General features: G+C 38.9%; 1 protein-coding gene across 1 annotated transcript in view; it reads left to right on the top strand.

The window, feature by feature from the left end:
* Window positions 1-11,972, top strand: part of LOC308078575 (atlastin-2-like) — a 31,429-nt gene extending 19,457 nt beyond the window's left edge. The window contains exons 10-15 of the mRNA XM_080419789.1: window positions 421-477; window positions 3,821-3,892; window positions 4,893-5,033; window positions 5,361-5,596; window positions 9,876-9,930; window positions 11,846-11,972. Of these exons, the coding sequence (XP_080275915.1) occupies window positions 421-477; window positions 3,821-3,892; window positions 4,893-5,033; window positions 5,361-5,596; window positions 9,876-9,930; window positions 11,846-11,953 (669 nt within the window). The 3' untranslated portion in view covers window positions 11,954-11,972. The remainder of the gene's footprint in view (window positions 1-420; window positions 478-3,820; window positions 3,893-4,892; window positions 5,034-5,360; window positions 5,597-9,875; window positions 9,931-11,845) is intronic.
* The last annotated feature ends 6,878 nt before the right edge of the window (window positions 11,973-18,850 follow it).

Genomic DNA, 18,850 nt, shown 5'->3' with positions numbered 1-18,850 from the left:
CTGTCAGGACCTGCTGCACTACTTTAAAGTAAGTTTATGTACCTGTCAGGACCTGCTGCACTACTTTAAAGTAAGTTTATGTACCTGTCAGGACCTGCTGCACTACTTTAAAGTAAGTTTATGTACCTGTCAGGACCTGCTGCACTACTTTAAAGTAAGTTTATCTACCTGTCAGGACCTGCTGCACTACTTTAAAGTAAGTTTATGTACCTGTCAGGACCTGCTGCACTACTTTAAAGTAAGTTTATCTACCTGTCAGGACCTGCTGCACTACTTTAAAGTAAGTTTATGTACCTGTCAGGACCTGCTGCACTACTTTAAAGTTGTCTGTCTGTGTGTGTGTGTGTGTGTGTGTGTGTGTGTGTGTGTGTGTGTGTGTGTGTGTGTGTGTGTGTGTGTGTGTGTGTGTGTGTGTTCTAGGCCTACATGAAGATTTACCAGGGGGAGGAGCTTCCACATCCCAAGTCCATGTTACAGGTAGGATGATGGTTCCCATGGTTACAGGTAGGATGATGGTTGCCATGGTTACAGGTAGGATGATGTAGGTAGGATCATACATGGTAGGGCATGTTGGATAAATAATGCAAACTGGCTTTATTGGAACAATTCACAAACTGACAGTTTGTAATGATAATAATAATAATAAATATATATGTATATACATATGTATGTCTCAACACAACTAATATTTTACAAGTGGTTTCTTCTAATTCAACACAGAATGACACTTTAAATATAGACCCTTCATGACATATGTCTTTAGTACTGGGGGCGGCAGTGGCTCAGGGGTTGAGCGGCTGGTAGAACGGCCGGATGTTCGATCCCGGCCTCCCCCAGAGTTAGTGTAGAAGTGTCCTTGAGCAAGACACTGAACCCCTAATTGCTGCCGATTATTATAATTGTTTTATATTATAATGTTTAGACAGATGCTAGGTTCTTGGTTTACCTGTGATCCTACATTACTATTTCTATGTCTGTGATGTATTACCTGGTGTTTTAGGCTCAGTTCTCCTCTATAATCCCATTAGAATTTCAATGCTTTATTATTTTTAATATTCGAATATATTCAAATATTTTATATAATATATAATTATATAAAATAATGTATAGTTGTGCAATAATAAACACACACGTGCACACACACACACACATGCTATAATAACAGGCTAAACAAAATAGTGAAACCAACTATATTAGTTAAGGGTTATGGCTTTAATTTAGCTTCATTTTCGGGTTCTTTGATAAGAGGAGAGAAATATTAGGCAATAACTTCTTACCACATGTTTATAATGTGCCTTCCTGCCTACTAGAGCCTGTTTTTACTGACTAGCTGAGCTCCTCTACATTACAGACAGACAGACAGACAGACAGACAGACAGACAGACAGACAGACAGACAGACAGAAGCAGAGCTGACTAGCTGAGCTCCTCTACATTACAGACGGATAATGTTACATCAAAACTTTCACTGTTGTCATAATTATAAAAGTTTATAAAACATCAGTGCCCATACCCTAGGTGGGGTTGGTGAAAGGGCATACTCTGTGTGGAGTTTGCATGTTCTCCCCGTGTCTCCTAGGGTAGTTAATACCCTCACAAAAACATGCAGTAATCCTGGTCGCTATACTGCCTCCCCCTGGTCAGCCGGGGCGCCTGATGGAGGGGAAAGGAACTGGTTGGAATAACGTGTTCCTTCCACGCGCTACGTCCTACCGGGGAAACTCCCCCCTGTCAGGTGACAAGAAGCTACGTCCTACCGGGGACACTCCCCCCTGTCAGGTGATAAGAAGCTACGTCCTACCGGGGAAACTCCCCCGTCAGGTGATAAGAAGGTCAGTTGGCTCTCATGCATTGAAGGAGGCATGAGCTCGGCCCTGACCTCCCTAGGCTGGTGAGGGGAGTGTAGCGCCCAGGATCACTTAGAAAATTGGCACCGGGTGAACACAAAATCGCGGGATAAAAAAAAAATATTAAAAAGAAATGTTTCTAAAACATAACTTTCAAGTGACGTTTATAGGGGGAAACTTTAAGGAAGGGAGGAGTGTTGGCTGCCTCTGCGCCAGTGTTAATTTCATTGAGTAAGACTAAGACGAAAAATACTCGTCAACGAAGCTTTTTCAAAGACTAAGACTAAACGAAGACTAAATAAAAGGTATCCAGTGAAGACGAAGAGTGAGACGAAAATATAATGGACACGTTAGTCAACGAATTAGACGAGACGAAAAGGGCGGGACGAATGGAGAAGAGATCCAATCAGAATTACTCTTTTTGTGGGACTAGTTGGGAAGGGATCCAATCAGAACGATCCTCATTGTTATGTTAGGTTGATCCACCCGGAAGCAGACCATATTAGGGGCCAGCATGGACGCTGCAGGAACGCAACACAAATCACAACAAGCCGGCGCACGGGGTTACACGATACAGGAGGAGAAAAAAGTGTACTTAGTTTAGTTTAGTTTTTTTCATTAGTTATCGACGCGAGTCGCGTTATTATTCCCGTAATTTTCGTGTATTGTACATCCCAAAAGAGAATTTATTAACCACGTTATGGTGTTGTAATGACTTAATATTTTTACAACATAAAATAGCGTATTTTTTGCTGGGGGATCACTTCCGCATTTTTCTTCTTCGATGGTGTAAACAATGACTATGTTGCCAGATTACTGAGAGAGAAATAAGCAACCAGGTCAATGAAAACAAGCCCAAAGAACTAAGTGACTTTTAGGCTACATGAGCACTTTAAACCTAGACGCAACGGCTATTTGAAAATAGACTATTTGGAAATAGCCGATCTACAAGCTCACAACAAATAAAAAGCAACTACCAATATTTACAAGCAACTTTACAGAAAACAAGGTCGCTTATAATAAGCATACAGGGCAACACTAGTTGTTGACGTGTGTGTGTTGTGGAACGCCGTCTTTTTGCATTTCTTTAGACAATCAAACACGTCTACACTAGCGTGTGTGTCACCTACATAGTCAATCTATATACCATTTTAAAGGTACGGGCCTTGTGATTAAAATTATGCAAACCATTCCAAGAAAAAAAAACTGAAAGCTAAACTCAACACCAAAGTCTGACATACACAAAATGTTTCATGAAAATAGCAGATCTACAAGCTCACAACACGTCGCACTGCAATGCCTTGTGAGCTTGTAGGTCGGCTATTTTGGATTTCTGCACAGGTGCACAGGTGCAGGCCATAGCCACATGGATTGGATGCTCAGGTTTATGCACTGACTGACTGCATTCCTTTTCAGGGAGAGCAGGCCTTATACTCATTTTATCTGAGATCAAGGTCATGTACTTATTTCTTGTAATTTGATACTAAAAATAAAACAAGACACGTTTCATATTACAACTATAAATCTGTAATGTATTGCACATTCAAACCTAAAATGTATTTGACAAAGACTAAAAGTCTATAAGACTAAGACTATAGACTAAAAGTCTAAAAGACTAAGACTATAGACTAAAAGACAAAGACTAAGAGACAAAGACTGAAATACAAAGACTAAGACTAAAAGACTAAGACTAAAATATTTTGATATTTAGTCGACTAGACTAAGACTAAGACTAAACTATTTCAGAAGACTAAAATGGGACTAAGACTAAATGGTGTGTAATTCATAAGACTAAGACTAAACTAAATCAGAATTTGCTGTCAAAATGAACACTGCTCTGCGCTGAACCAACATGGTGACCCGTGTGACCATCGCTCTGGATTAAGACAGTCTCCTAAATGCTTACATTGTAGCTGAAGGCCTCCGGTTCACTCGACCAATCACCTTGCTCTCCTCTCTCCTCTTGTTACCTAGGCAACAGCAGAAGCCAATAACCTGGCGGCTGTCGCCGGGGCCAAAGACCTCTACAACAAGAGTATGGAACAGGTTTGACATCACTTCCTGTGACATCACTTCCTGACAAACTGCGTGTGTGTGTGTGTGTGTGTGTGTGTGTGTGTGTGTGTGTGTGTGTGTGTGTGCGTGCGCGCTCAGATGTTTTGTAACTGTTTTAGGAAAGCAACAGGGCATAGCAGTGGCGGCCATTTTTGAATATTTAATTATATGATGTACTATATTTAATGAATACCCTTTTTATTGACGGTTTTCAAATATTTATTTTCACAGACTCAAATGTTCTGGCTTGGTTCAGGCTTAAAATAATTCATATCATTATTTTCGTAAATCGCTATGGGAAAGAATTAACGGCCTTTCAGTCTGTGGCACCACAAAATGGCCACCACTGCTATGCCCTATAAGTCACACGAGGTCATTGTTTACCTCGATTTTACAAGTGGCTGAGACCACTCAATCTCATTTTTAATTTGGAATTGTTTAACACAAATATTCTCTCCTGGTGTCCCTGGCACCAAAGCTTTTCAGATGGGGGTCTGCGGTCAAATATATATTGATTTTAGAATATGTGGAAGGACTACTGCTATACATTATGGAAAACAAGAAATAAATGACAATGTCCTCATTTATACCAGCTTGCAGCTAAACAATGAAAAGTGCAGTATTAAATATTAAATAACATAAAACTCCTTTTAACTGTTTCAGAGACATTCTATGAGATTATGAATTTGTACGTTCAACTTTTAAATCTGTAGTTCATTTCTTTGGCCACCAGATAGCGTGCTGGGCTTTTTTTTAGCATTGTTTAAAGCCACGGCCCTTTTCCCTAAAGACACGCCCCTTTTGCCTGATGGAGTATATATAAGAAATGAAGGGCACGCCCCCATTTTGGAAGGAAACGCCCACATTCCTCTGTGTTCCTTGACCAGCTCTAGCAAGCTGGTAAAAAAGCATGTAATTTAAAGTATTTTTGTACAGTACTCTGGTAAAAGTACTCGGTTACTCCCCCCCCCCCCCCCCCCCCCTTCCCCAGCTGTGCGGGGGTGACACGCCCTTCCTGTCGCCCTCGGAGTTGGAGCGTTACCATGGCGACCATCGCCGGGCCGCCGTCCGTCTCTTCTGCTCCATCAAGAAGATGGGCGGGGTCGACTTCTGCCAGCGCTACCAATCACAGGCCAGTATTTATATTTACTAATCACAGGCTAGTATTTATCTACCAATCACAGACCAGTATTCATCTACCAATCACAGGCTAGCATTCATCTACCAATCACAGACCAGTATTTATATACTAATCACAGGCTAGCATTCATCTACCAATCACAGACCAGTATTTATTTACCAATCACAGGCTAGTGTTTATCTACCAATCACAGGCTAGTATAGTGTCTATTTTTATTTTATATGATATATTTATTATTTTATAATGACATATATTATTAGTTTAAATGTAATTGTATTTGTATTAGTGTCTAATATAAAATGATTATTATTATTAAAGCTGGAGGCGGAGCTTGACGAGGCCTACGCCCACTTCGCCCGGGGCAACGGCGGTAAGAACCTGTTCACGGCGGCCAGGACGCCGGCCACCATCTTCGTCCTCGTCTTCCTCATGCACCTGGTCTCCATGGTGACGGGCTTCCTGGGCGTGAGGGGCGTGGCCTGTGCGTGTGATGTCATAATGGGCGTGGCCCTGGCGGCGCTGTGCATCTGGGCGTACGCCAAGTACAGCGGCAGGTACGTAAACTAAAAAAAGGAAAACTTGTATCTCCATAATCAAACTTTTTTCACGTTTTTTAGTTTTTTTCATTCATACAGCAGTGTTTTTTTGCACTATGTAACTTTCCTCTTCTATCCCGGATTTGAACCCGGTTTCCTGCCTAAGTGCTGACATTTTTACTATTGAGCTACTAGAGCCTGCCTGTAGGGCAGTGGTGGAAAAAGTACTCAAATTCTTTACTTAAGTAAAAGTACCAATACTGCATTATAGAAATACTCTGTTACAAGTAAAAGTCCAGAATTAAAAATGCACTTGAGTAAAAGTACAAAAGTATTGGCATCAAAATGTACTTAAAGTACCAAAAGTAAAAGTACTAAAATATTTGAAAATAGCAGATCTACAAGCTCACAACGCGTCGCGATGCGACGCGTTGTGAGCTTGTAGATCTGCTATTTTCAAATAGCCTAGGTATAAAATGGGGCTAAAGTGGTTAATGTATGTTTTATAATATAATAATTTATATCTGCAAAGTAACTAGTAACTCAAGTTTTCAAATAATTGTAGTGGAGTAAAAGTACAATATTTGCCTCTGAGATGTAGTGGAGTAGAAGTAAAAGTATTGGAAATTGGAAATACTCAAGTAAAGTACAAACACCTCAAAATTGTACTTAAGTACAGTACTTAAGTAAATGTACTTAGTTACTTTCCACCACTGCTGTAGGGTTGCCACCCGTCCCGTAAAATACGGAATCGTCCCGTAATTGGAAATTAAAAGACGCGTTCCGTATTGAACTGATAAGGGACGCACTTTGTCCCGTATTTTAAGGTCGGGGAATAAATATGAATGACGGGGCGATGTATGAGCCGTCCTGTCTCTTTGCTGTGTTACTGAGAGAGTGAGAGCTCAGATGAGCGGGCCTCATTCAGTGTTGCCAAGTATAGTGATAGAAATGAGCCAGCCGACCTACAAAAACAAGACAAAAACAATCCAAATTTTGTCCAAAAGTTGCTACAATCCCATTGTCTGGGAGTGTGCTCAGCAGCTCATTGGCTCATTACTCATGACACGACCAATGAGAGTTAGCGCTGTGCCGATCCTCTGTCTGTGCCTGCCCTAGGCTGCGCTGCCTGTCATGGTTGCCTAGCAGTGGTGGAAAAAGTACTCAAATGTTTTATTTAAGTAAAAGTATCAATACTGCAATTCAGAAGTACTCCGTTACAAGTAAAAGTCCGGAATTCAAAATTTACTTGAGTAAAAGTACAAAAGTATTGGTATCAAAATGTACTTAAAGTACCAAAAGTAAAAGTACAAAAATATTTGAAAATAGCAGATCTACAAGCTCACAACGCGTCGCATTGCGACGCGTTGTGAGCTTGTAGATCGGCTATTTTCAAATAGCCTTGGTATAAAATAGGGCTAAAGTGGTAATGTAAGGTAAGGTAATGTATGTTTCATAATATAATAATTTATATCTGAAAAGTAACTAGTAACTAAAGTTTTCAAATAATTGTAGTGGAGTAAAAGTACAATATTTGCCTCTGAAATGTAGTGGAGTAGAAGTAAAAGTATTGGAAATTGGAAATACTCAAGTAAAGTACAAATACCTCAAAATGTTACTTAAGTACAGTACTTAAGTAAATGTACTTAGTTACTTTCCACCACTGTTGCCTAGTTACCTCTGCTCAGTCAGTCACTGCTCGCGCAGCAGCACCGCGCTGTTTCAAAATGTCTACAGCCGACACTCAACGGCGTCCTCAAAAGAGAAAACGCTTCCAAAAGTACAGACGTGAGTGGGAAGAGACAAACCCTTGGCTCGACAGCGTCAGTGGAGATGTTTACAAAGCAAACTGTATGATTGTCAGCGTATGTTTTCTGTGGCGGATGGTGGACTGGCTGACATCAGACAGCATGCCTCAGGAGAACAATATTCCAAAAATATAAGAACCCAAAGGACCCAAGCACGTGTCACAGTTCTTCATGACTAAAACATCTCCTGAGATCGATTCGGTATGGGATATTACATCTTATTTATCTGGTTGTGTTTTTTAACAAGATGTCAGTATTTCTATTTACCTGCCCTAGCAGGCTACATATTGGCTGCTGATGTGGGCATAGTCTAGGCTATTTCAGTAGACTAATATGGTTGAGTGTTTATTAATGTTGAGTTTTAATATTAGAATAGTAAGTCTAATAAATAAACATGTATTTAAAGGTAGGGTAAGTGATATTTTTGGTTAAAACAAAAAGTATTGTGTTAAAAGGTTAAAGCACTATATTCTGATAGTAATCATTGCTATAAAGTGTTTGTTCAGTAACAGGAGTCTCCCCGTCTCTCCAGCTCCCTAATAAACAGAAAAAAAAATTTCCGGTAGGTGTCAAAATCTTAGCCAATCAGGAGAAAGTACCAATTTTTAAGCTTATTTTTTATAGTGTTCCAGTTCCAATTTTGTCTGCTCATTTCTTAGTGTCATCACTTCCAATTTCACTTGTTTATTCTATATCCTGATTGAGTTCTCTATCCTGATTGGATAAAATTGGAAATGAAACTGAAACTGAAACGAAAATGCATTTTCTGTTTTATAAAGAGCTGGAGAGACATGGAGACTCCTTTTACTGAACAAACACTCTATAGCAATGAGTACTATCACAATATAGAGCTATTTAACACTTATTTTAACCAAAGAAAATCACTTACCCTACCTTTAATACATACTAATCAATATAATTAAATAGTGTGCCCATTTAAAGAATAACTCTTATGTTGTTATGCTCATCAGGAAAACGGAATTAACAGTTAACAGTTAATAAATACATAAATAATATAATTCATATACAATAATTCAATCTAATTAATATAAATTTCATAGATTTTTTTATTTAGATTTCATAGATTTCTATGCATTTCAGGATGTTTGGGGGGCTGGCTCCCCAAAATAATTTAACAACATAACCCTAACCTAACCCTAACCCTAAAACCGAAATAAAGTAACAAAAAAAACTACCTGCCTGCTTGAAATTGAATCTGGCGTGTAATTGCAATTAGCTCCTGTTCTCAGATGACTCAGCACTACTAGTCTCGGACAAGAACAAATTTGCATGTTGAAAAAGCTCTCCGCTCGGAGCTTTAAAAACAGAACTGCAGACCTCTAAAAGAAAACAACCAATAAGACTTGCCTCTCCCCTGGGATTCACCTTCTCCATTGGTCGTTGGTTTCAGTTTGTCCCGCCCCCCCCCTTACTTCAAAAATACCATCTGTGCCCCTAGAGACAAACAAACACATCGTCACCTTGCTAAACTAACGGCCTAAGTCATTTTTTGAGGAAAATGATATTTTTGCCTAAGTCAGCTCCTCATGACACTGACCACCTCTGGTAAAATGACCTTTATCCTAATAGAAAAGGATCATGCTGTTCACTCCCCTTTTAGTATAATGGCCTAACTCCCTAGTGTGACTTAGGCCAAAATAGGCCTTTATTCACTGATTTAGGCCATTTAAAAAAACGATTTTTGGCCTAAGTCAGATTTAATCCTATTTAAACCTATTTAAATCTCTTATGTTACATAACTGACAGACAGTGTTATTTCTATTTAAATAGTCGTAATTTGTTATAAACATTTTGGGTGAAATGATTAAGAAATATCATAGTTTTGTTTTGGATCAGTTTTTAATTTTTCCTGAAAAACTTAAAAAAATTACATAGGCCATTAGTTTAGCAAGGTGACGAAATGTAACTGACCTTCTATCATGTATATGAGCCACGTGTGTAAAACTGTGTAAAAAATGAAAGTGCACGGCGCCATGCACGAGCAGACACGCCCATTCAGACACAAGACTCACACTCAGAGTCTCACGTCACGACAGTAGACGAATGAGGGATGGTTTTAGGTGATAATCCATTCCATAGATACGTATGGGCAGTTGAATGAGGGCTGGTTTTCGCCCCAAAACAACAGAAACAGAGAAAAAGCTATTTTTCCAAATCGAATAACAAGGAAGTGAACGGGCTGTTATATTTTTATTTTATTATGTGATTTGCTGCTGCTTTGCTCCCCTGGGAGTCAAATGGTGACTCCCGGGTTAGTGAACAGCGCCATCTAGTAGATAACCACTGAAAACACCATAACACGTCAAACACGTCCTTGGCGGTGTGGGCTTTACTTTTTTTTCCGTAAATTAACTTCCTATACTTTGTCATTCTACAGTGTCACACAAAACACGTTGTGGGCTTGTAGATCAGCAGTTTTGTTTGAGTTTTTTTTTGTGCTATCTTTTTTTTTTTTTTTACTGATTCAGGCTCAGGGATGTGGGAGGAGCCATAGACCGTGTCGCCAACACTCTCTGGGAACAGGTCTGTCTGTCTGTCTGTCTGTCTGTCTGTCTGTCTGTCTGTCTGTCTGTCTGTCTGTCTGTCTGTCTGTCTGTCTGAGAGAGACCTGTCTGTCTGTCTGTCTGTCTGTCTGTCTGTCTGTCTGTCTGTCTGTCTGTCTGTCTGTCTGTCTGTCTGTCTGTCTGTCTGTCTGTCTGTCTGTCTGCATGTGTCTGTCTGTCTGTCTGTCTGTCTGTCTGTCTGTCTGTCTGTCTGTCTGCATGTACCTGTATGTCTGTCTGTCTGTCTGTCTGTCTGTCTGTCTGTCTGTCTGTCTGTCTGTCTGTCTGTCTGTCTGTCTGCATTTACTTGTCTGTCTGTCTGTCTGCATTTACTTGTCTGTCTGTCTGTCTGTACCTGTTTGTCTGTCTGTCTGTCTCTAATGCTTCCTGTCTTTCTCTCTCAACGCCACACAGAGGACTCCACGAAAGGTGAGACACCATGTCCCCTTAGAGACAGACGGTAGGACAGCTGAGAGAGAGACAGTGTAGGAGAGACAGACAGCTGAGAAGGAGACAGCGTAGGAGAGACAGACAGTAGGACAGCTGAGAGACAGACAGTAGGACAGCTGAGAGACAGACAGTAGGACAGTTGAGAGAGAGACAGTGTAGGAGAGACAGACAGTAGGACAGCTGAGAGACAGACAGTGTAGGAGAGACAGACAGTAGGACAGCTGAGAGAGAGACAGTGTAGGAGAGACAGACAGTAGGACAGCTGAGAGACAGACAGTGTAGGAGAGACAGACAGTAGGACAGCTGAGAGACAGACAGTGTAGGAGAGACAGACAGTAGGACAGCTGAGAGACAGACAGTGTAGGAGAGACAGACAGTAGGACAGCTGAGAGAGAGACAGTGTAGGAGAGACAGACAGTAGGACAGCTGAGAGACAGACAGTGTAGGAGAGACAGACAGTAGGACAGCTGAGAGACAGACAGTGTAGGAGAGACAGACAGCTGAGAGGGAGACAGACAGACATGCGTTATGTTAATGAGATATATAATAAATGTATTGACATGCATTATGTTAATGAGGTATATAATGCATGTAATAACAATATGTTAATGAGGTATATAATGCATGTAATAACATTATGTTAATGAGTTATATAATAAATGTAATGACATGCATTATGTTAATGAGTTATATAATAAATGTAATGACATGTGTTATGTTAATGAGGTATATAATGCATGTATTAACATTATGTTAATGAGGTATATAATGCATGTAATACCATTATGTTAATGAGGTATATAATGCATGTAATAACATTATGTTAATGAGGTATATAATGCATGTAATAACATTATGTTAACACATTAACCGCCAAGAACGTAGTCCTACGGTCCGTTAAATCCAACTGTTAAGCGCCGAGACTGTAGCCCTACGGTCCACGGTCTTTTCGCGCTAAAAATGTCCGGGTTCACTTTCGGATTTTTTTTTATCCACTTTCCGGTTTGATGACCGGAAGCGGAATTATTTGAGATCCGGTTTTGACGATCACGTCCGCTCCCATTCTACAGACGAAACTGAAACTCAATTCTCTTCCTGTAGTTTTTTCTCCTCGCATTTCACTGTTTAACGTAATCCGCTCTAACTACAACATGGATGCCCCGTTTGACACGTGATTTTCACTGGGAGATACGTTGAGATGTCGCGGATGTAAACAGACCGTGTACGGCTCAATCTTAAGGATTTTAACAAGATCTATGGCGACATGAAAAAAACAAAAAAACAACAAAAACACCTTGGCACTGGTGAGTACATTATGAGATTAACCTCTGGCGGTCGATGTGTTAATGAGGTATACAATAAATGTAATGACATGCATTATGTTAATGAGGTATATAATTAATGTAATGATATTCATTATGCTAATGAGGGTGTTTGCTCTGCAGGTTGTGTCCAAGCTGCTGGAGAACTTACGTCAGCGGTTTCCGCTCATCGGTTTGATTCCCATCCACAGAGCCAGACTGGTGTCCAACAACAACATCAAGAACAACTAGTTTATTTATTATTATTATTATTGATCATGATTTAAATAGATTTTCCTTTGATTGATTATTGATCAGTTTTGTTTTGGTGGGCGGGGTTAGGGCTTTGGTGGGCGGGGTTAGGGCTTTGGTGGGCGGGGTTAGGGCTTTGGGCGGGCGGAGTTAGGGCTTTGGTGGGCGGTGTTAGGGTTTTGGCGGGTGTGGTTAGGGTTGTGTTGGGCGGGGTTAGGGTTTTGGTGGGCGGGGATAGGGTTGTGGTGGGCGTGGTTAGGGTTGTGGTGGGCGTGGTTAGGGTTGTGGTGGGCATGGTTAGGGTTTTGGTGGGGGGGGGTTAAGCGGTTCATTTGTTTATATGATTGCACCATGTGATTTATAACCAGTTATACCTCCTGTCTGTCTGTCTGTCTGTCTGTCTGTCTGTCTGTCTGTCTGTCTGTGTTGTCTTGAGTGAGCAGGTTCTCTCTCCCTGAACACTGTTAAACTTAGACAGTTTAACAGTGTTAAACTTAGATGTTTAACATGTTTAACATGTTAAACATGTTTAACATGTTAAACATGTTAAACATGTTCAATAACTATAAACGATGCTCAACGACGTTAAACTGTATCAACAAAGTGTCCAACAGAGTTCAACAGGAAACACTTTCATACAAAGATCCTTCATGAATTAGAGTTCATTCATTAATGCTGCCGTTGTTTTTACACAGAAACAAAAAAAATGCCCCTCCCTCCTTCTCTATGGTTTTTTTAAATGACATGCTGGCCAATCAGAGGCCTGTAATTCCTGGCCAATCAGAGGCCAAAATGCTGTTCAAATTCTTCATGTTAATATTAAACATGTTAATATTAAACATGTTAATATTAAACATGTTAACACATCGGGTGCCAGAACTTTATAATAGCAGATTACGTTTGGTGCCAGAAATCTCACCGTCTGCAACGCTGTGCTGTTTAGAGCTGTAGACTCTACGGCGAGCACACGCACGTAAACAATGCATGTGTGCACAGCAATGGATGGTCCTGGCTAACGCCTGGAACAACAACATGTCTCACGCGAGTCACCATTGCAGAGCGATCGTGCATCGAGAATGACTCGTTTTGCCCACTGTAAAAAGTTAAGGAGATACAGAGGTTTTTTAGCAAGGAGATGGAAGCGGATGGGAGCCAGATTTTTTGACACGGTGATCCATCTGTCCCTTACTACTTAGAGTGTTCATGGGTGATTCCAGTGCTGTGCTAGCCCCCCCCCCCTTGTGGAAAAAAAGGGTTATTTTAGTGTATTTAATTTAATACAAATTCATTTATTTCAATTATTGATCTATTGTTGTCAAAACGTCCTGTGTGGACGAAAGGGCGAAGTCCTTACAGACAGACAGACAGACAGACAGACAGACAGACAGACAGACAGACAGACAGCTAGACAGACAGCTAGACAGACAGACAGACAGACAGACAGACAGACAGACAGACAGTCTCTACAATACCATTTTATTTCCTTAAAGGTAGTGATAAGGCATAATGTTTAGAAAGGGTAAATGTCTATATTGTGATAGTAATCATTGCTATAGAGTGTGTGTTCAGTAACAGGAGTCTCTATGTCTCTCCAGATCTTTAATAAACAGAAAATAATACACTGTCAGATCGGGATACCAGTTTCATCCAATCGGCAGAAAGAACCCCACGATGATTGTTTATCAGCTTTTGTTCCGATTTAAATTGTGTGTGTCTGCTCATTTATGTATTTATGTATTTATTTATTTATTTCATCTATCTTCTGATGGCACTTGTTTATCCTGCATCTCTCCTGATTGGATGAAATTCGTATCCCGACCTGAAAACCATTTGTTTGCATGTTTATGAAAGATCTATAGAGACATGTAGACTCTGTTACTGAACACACTCTATAGTAATGATTACTATAGATCTAGAGACATGTAGACTCTGTTACTGAACACACTCTATAGTAATGATTACTATAGATCTAGAGACATGTAGACTCTGTTACTGAACACACTCTATAGTAATGATTACTATAGATCTAGAGACATGTAGACTCTGTTACTGAACACACTCTATAGTAATGATTACTATAGATCTAGAGACATGTAGACTCTGTTAATGAACACACTCTATAGTAATGATTACTATAGATCTAGAGACATGTAGACTCTGTTACTGAACACTCTATAGTCACTATATAGAGATATTTAACACTTATCTTAACAAAAGAAAAGAATTGTGTGTGTGTGTGTGTGTGTGTGTGTGTGTGTGTGTGTGTGTGTGTGTGTGTGTGTGTGTGTGTGTGTGTGTGTGTGTGTGTGTGTGTGTGTGTGTGTGTGTGTGTGTGTGTGTGTGTGTGTGTGCGTGTGTGTGTATGTGGTAAAGGTAAAGTTGTCAATGACAGAAACCATCGTCTTAATTTCTCCAACAATCTTTCCATCCTCGGCCTTCAGTTTGCTTTCATTTTATTTTATTAAAGGCTTAATATGTAACTTCATGCTGTGTTTACATAACAAAACAATAAATACATAGTTTTTTTTTACTCAGAGGGCTCACAGTGTTCCCACTGAGTAGAATAGGCTTTAGATTCTATTACACTCTCTTTGTTTTGGTGAGTAGAGAAAGAGTATGTTTTATTTTAACTAAAGACTAGAGGCTGAACAGCCTGAGGTGTGAGGAGAAAGGATGGAAAATACCATAGCGTTAAGGGAGAATGTCGCCCGTGGCGTTTTCCTACCTTGATTTGATGGTTAAGGGTTAACGGTTAAGGTTAAGGTCTTAATGGGTTAACCCTTTAAGACCTGAGGCCATTCTTACATTTTCTTCCTAAATCCTAACAGTTTTTTGAAAAAAAAAAAAGAAATGTTTTCAAGATTTTTCAAAAATAGCAGATCTACAAGCTCATAGCAAGGCACTCGGTGCCGCGCTATGAGCTTGTATATCTGCTATTTTTGAATAGCCAAATAAATCTAAAGTGACACACGAAAATAGTTATTATTACGTTGGAAGTCTGGTCTTTTTCCGCAATTCCGGAGCCTGGAGGGCGGAAGTATCGCGAGACGAGACTTCCAACGTAATAATAACTATTTCTCCTTTAAGGAGAACTCCTTCTAACGCTATGGACCAGAGCTATGGGTAGAAACTCTCCTTTAAGGAGAACTCCTTCTAACGCTATGGACCAGAGCTATAGGTAGAAACTCTCCTTTAAGGAAAACTCCTTCTAACGCTATGGACCAGAGCTATGGGTAGAAACTCTCCTTTAAGGAGAACTCCTTCTAACACTATGGACCAGAGCTATGGGTAGAAACTCTCCTTTAAGGAAAACTCCTTCTAACGCTATGGACCAGAGCTATGGGTAGAAACTCTCCTTTAAGGAGAACTCCTTCTAACACTATGGACCAGAGCTATGGGTAGAAACTCTCCTTTAAGGAAAACTCCTTCTAACGCTATGGACCAGAGCTATGGGTAGAAACTCTCCTTTAAGGAGAACTCCTTCTAACACTATGGACCAGAGCTATAGGTAGAAACTCTCCTTTAAGGAGAACTCCTTCTAACGCTATGGACCAGAGCTATGGGTAGAAACTCTCCTTTAAGGAAAACTCCTTCTAACACTATGGACCAGAGCTATGGGTAGAAACTCTCCTTTAAGGAGAACTCCTTCTAACGCTATGGACCAGAGCTATAGGTAGAAACTCTCCTTTAAGGAGAACTCCTTCTAACGCTATGGACCAGAGCTATAGGTAGAAACTCTCCTTTAAGGAGAACTCCTTCTAACGCTATGGACCAGAGCTATAGGTAGAAACTCTCCTTTAAGGAAAACTCCTTCTAACGCTATGGACCAGAGCTATGGGTAGAAACTCTCCTTTAAGGAAAACTCCTTCTAACGCTATGGACCAGAGCTATGGGTAGAAACTCTCCTTTAAGGAAAACTCCTTCTAACGCTATGGACCAGAGCTATGGGTAGAAACTCTCCTTTAAGGAGAACTCCTTCTAACACTATGGACCAGAGCTATAGGTAGAAACTCTCCTTTAAGGAGAACTCCTTCTAACGCTATGGACCAGAGCTATAGGTAGAAACTCTCCTTTAAGGAGAACTCCTTCTAACGCTATGGACCAGAGCTATAGGTAGAAACATGTATTTATTGTTTTGTTTACCTAAACACAGGGCAAAGGTACGTACTATGCCTTTAATGTTGTACAGTTAACGAGTTAGGCGAATATTCATGAGGCGTGGAGGGCAGGGAGGGAGGTGGGGGGGGGGGGCAGCATGTGTATGAAATATACATATATAAATATGAATAACATTTTCTATACGTTTTTGTAGCTGGGAGATCAAACGATACCATTACGGCTGTAAAGGAATGCTTGTCATCATTATGTGTATAATTATGTCCAATAAACTGTTTTTTTATATATATGAATATATTTGTAAATTTAATCTCACGTGGATCAGTGCAGTTTCACCCCCTTATTGCTGGCAAAAAAAAAAGACTATTTATAATCTTTTATTGTTTTTCTGTTGCGATTGAAAGTTGTTTTCTTGGTTAATTTATTTTTCAATGCGATATTAAAATAAGACGATAAAACACGATGTCAGTGTTTCATTTGTTTCTACAGGAAGTCACATTTTACCAGTAGAGGTTTAGTCATGATGTTTTGAATAAAATTCAATTTAGTTTTAGTTATCTGAAATGTTTTACTATTTACAGTGTAGCCATTTATCTAATCTCTCAAGAACAGGTTCAGATAGTACAAACAGCAGAGGGCGCTGTTTTTCATTCTTATTTGGTTCTGGGTTCCCAGATTGCCATTTATCAGACGCTCTGAATCCAGAGTGATCTACAGTAAACACAGTAAACACGAGGTAATACATGAAATGTATATAAATAGTAATATAGGATCATAGGGAAACCAAGAACCTATCATCAGTCTAAACAGTAGAATATCAAAACAAATATGTGTTGATTTTGACAGCAAATTTTGATTCCATTTAGTTTTAGTCATATTTTAGTCATCTGAAATGTTTTAGTTTTTCTCTAGTATTAGTCAACTAAATCTACATAATTTCTACTAAGTTTTACTTGGTGGTGTAAAGTAACTAAGTACATACTCTAGTAGGCCTACTGTACTTAGAGGTAGGGTGAGTGATATTTTGGGGTATTTAAATGTATTTTGTTAAAAGGTTAAAGTACTATATTGTGATAGTAATCATTGCTACAGAGCGTTTGTTGGGTCACAGAGGTCTCTCCATCTCTTTAGTAAACACAATATAGTACATGTTCAGGTATGGTGACAACATTTAAGCCAATCAGGAGAGAGCACTGAAAATGCATGTTCTGTTTAATAAAGAGCTGTTAGAGACATGGAGACTCCTTTACTGAACAAACACTCTATAGCAATGATTACTGTCACAATATAGAGCTATTTAACACTGTTACTGAACAAACACTAATGATTACTATCACAATATAGAGCTATTTAACACTGTTACTGAACAAACACTCTATAGTAATGATTACTATCACAATATAGAGCTATTTAACACTGTTACTGAACAAACACTCTATAGTAATGATTACTATCACAATATAGAGCTATTTAACACTGTTACTGAACAAACACTCTATAGTAATGATTACTATCACAATATAGAGCTATTTAACACTGTTACTGAACAAACACTCTATAGTAATGATTACTATCACAATATAGAGCTATTTAACACTGTTACTGAACAAACACTATAGTAATGATTACTATCACAATATAGAGCTATTTAACACTGTTACTGAACAAACACTCTATAGTAATGATTACTATCACAATATAGAGCTATTTAACACTGTTACTGAACAAACACTAATGATTACTATCACAATATAGAGCTATTTAACACTGTTACTGAACAAACACTCTATAGTAATGATTACTATCACAATATAGAGCTATTTAACACTGTTACTGAACAAACACTCTATAGTAATGATTACTATCACAATATAGAGCTATTTAACACTGTTACTGAACAAACACTCTATAGTAATGATTACTATCACAATATAGAGCTATTTAACACTGTTACTGAACAGACACTCTATAGTAATGATTACTATCACAATATAGAGCTATTTAACACTGTTACTGAACAAACACTATATAGAAATGATTACTATCACAATATAGAGCTATTTAACACTGTTACTGAACAAACACTCTATAGTAATGATTACTATCACAATATAGAGCTATTTAACACTGTTACTGAACAAACACTATATAGAAATGATTACTATCACAATATAGAGCTATTTAACACTGTTACTGAACAAACACTCTATAGCAATGATTACTATCACAATATCGAGCTATTTAACACTGTTACTGAACAAACACTCTATAGTAATGATTACTATCACAATATAGAGCTATTTAACACTGTTACTGAACAAACACTCTATAGTAATGATTACTATCACAATATAGAGCTATTTAACACTGTTACTGAACAAACACTCTATAGTAATGATTACTATCACAATATAGATCTATTTAACAATGTTACTGAACAAACACTCTATAGTAATGATTACTATCACAATATAGAGCTATTTAACACTGTTACTGAACAAACACTCTATAGTAATGATTACTATCACAATATAGAGCTATTTAACACTGTTACTGAACAAACACTCTATAGTAATGATTACTATCACAATATAGAGCTATTTAACACTGTTACTGAACAAACACTCTATAGTAATGATTACTATCACAATATAGAGCTATTTAACACTGTTACTGAACAAACACTCTATAGTAATGATTACTATCACAATATAGAGCTATTTAACACTGTTACTGAACAAACACTCTATAGTAATGATTACTATCACAATATAGAGCTAT

This window comes from Gymnoscopelus braueri, assembly GCF_963280865.1.
Source record: "Gymnoscopelus braueri genome assembly, chromosome: 2".
Classification (NCBI taxonomy): domain Eukaryota; kingdom Metazoa; phylum Chordata; class Actinopteri; order Myctophiformes; family Myctophidae; genus Gymnoscopelus; species Gymnoscopelus braueri.
Note: the sequence above shows the minus strand (reverse complement) of the source record. Positions and strands in the feature narration are given on the sequence as shown.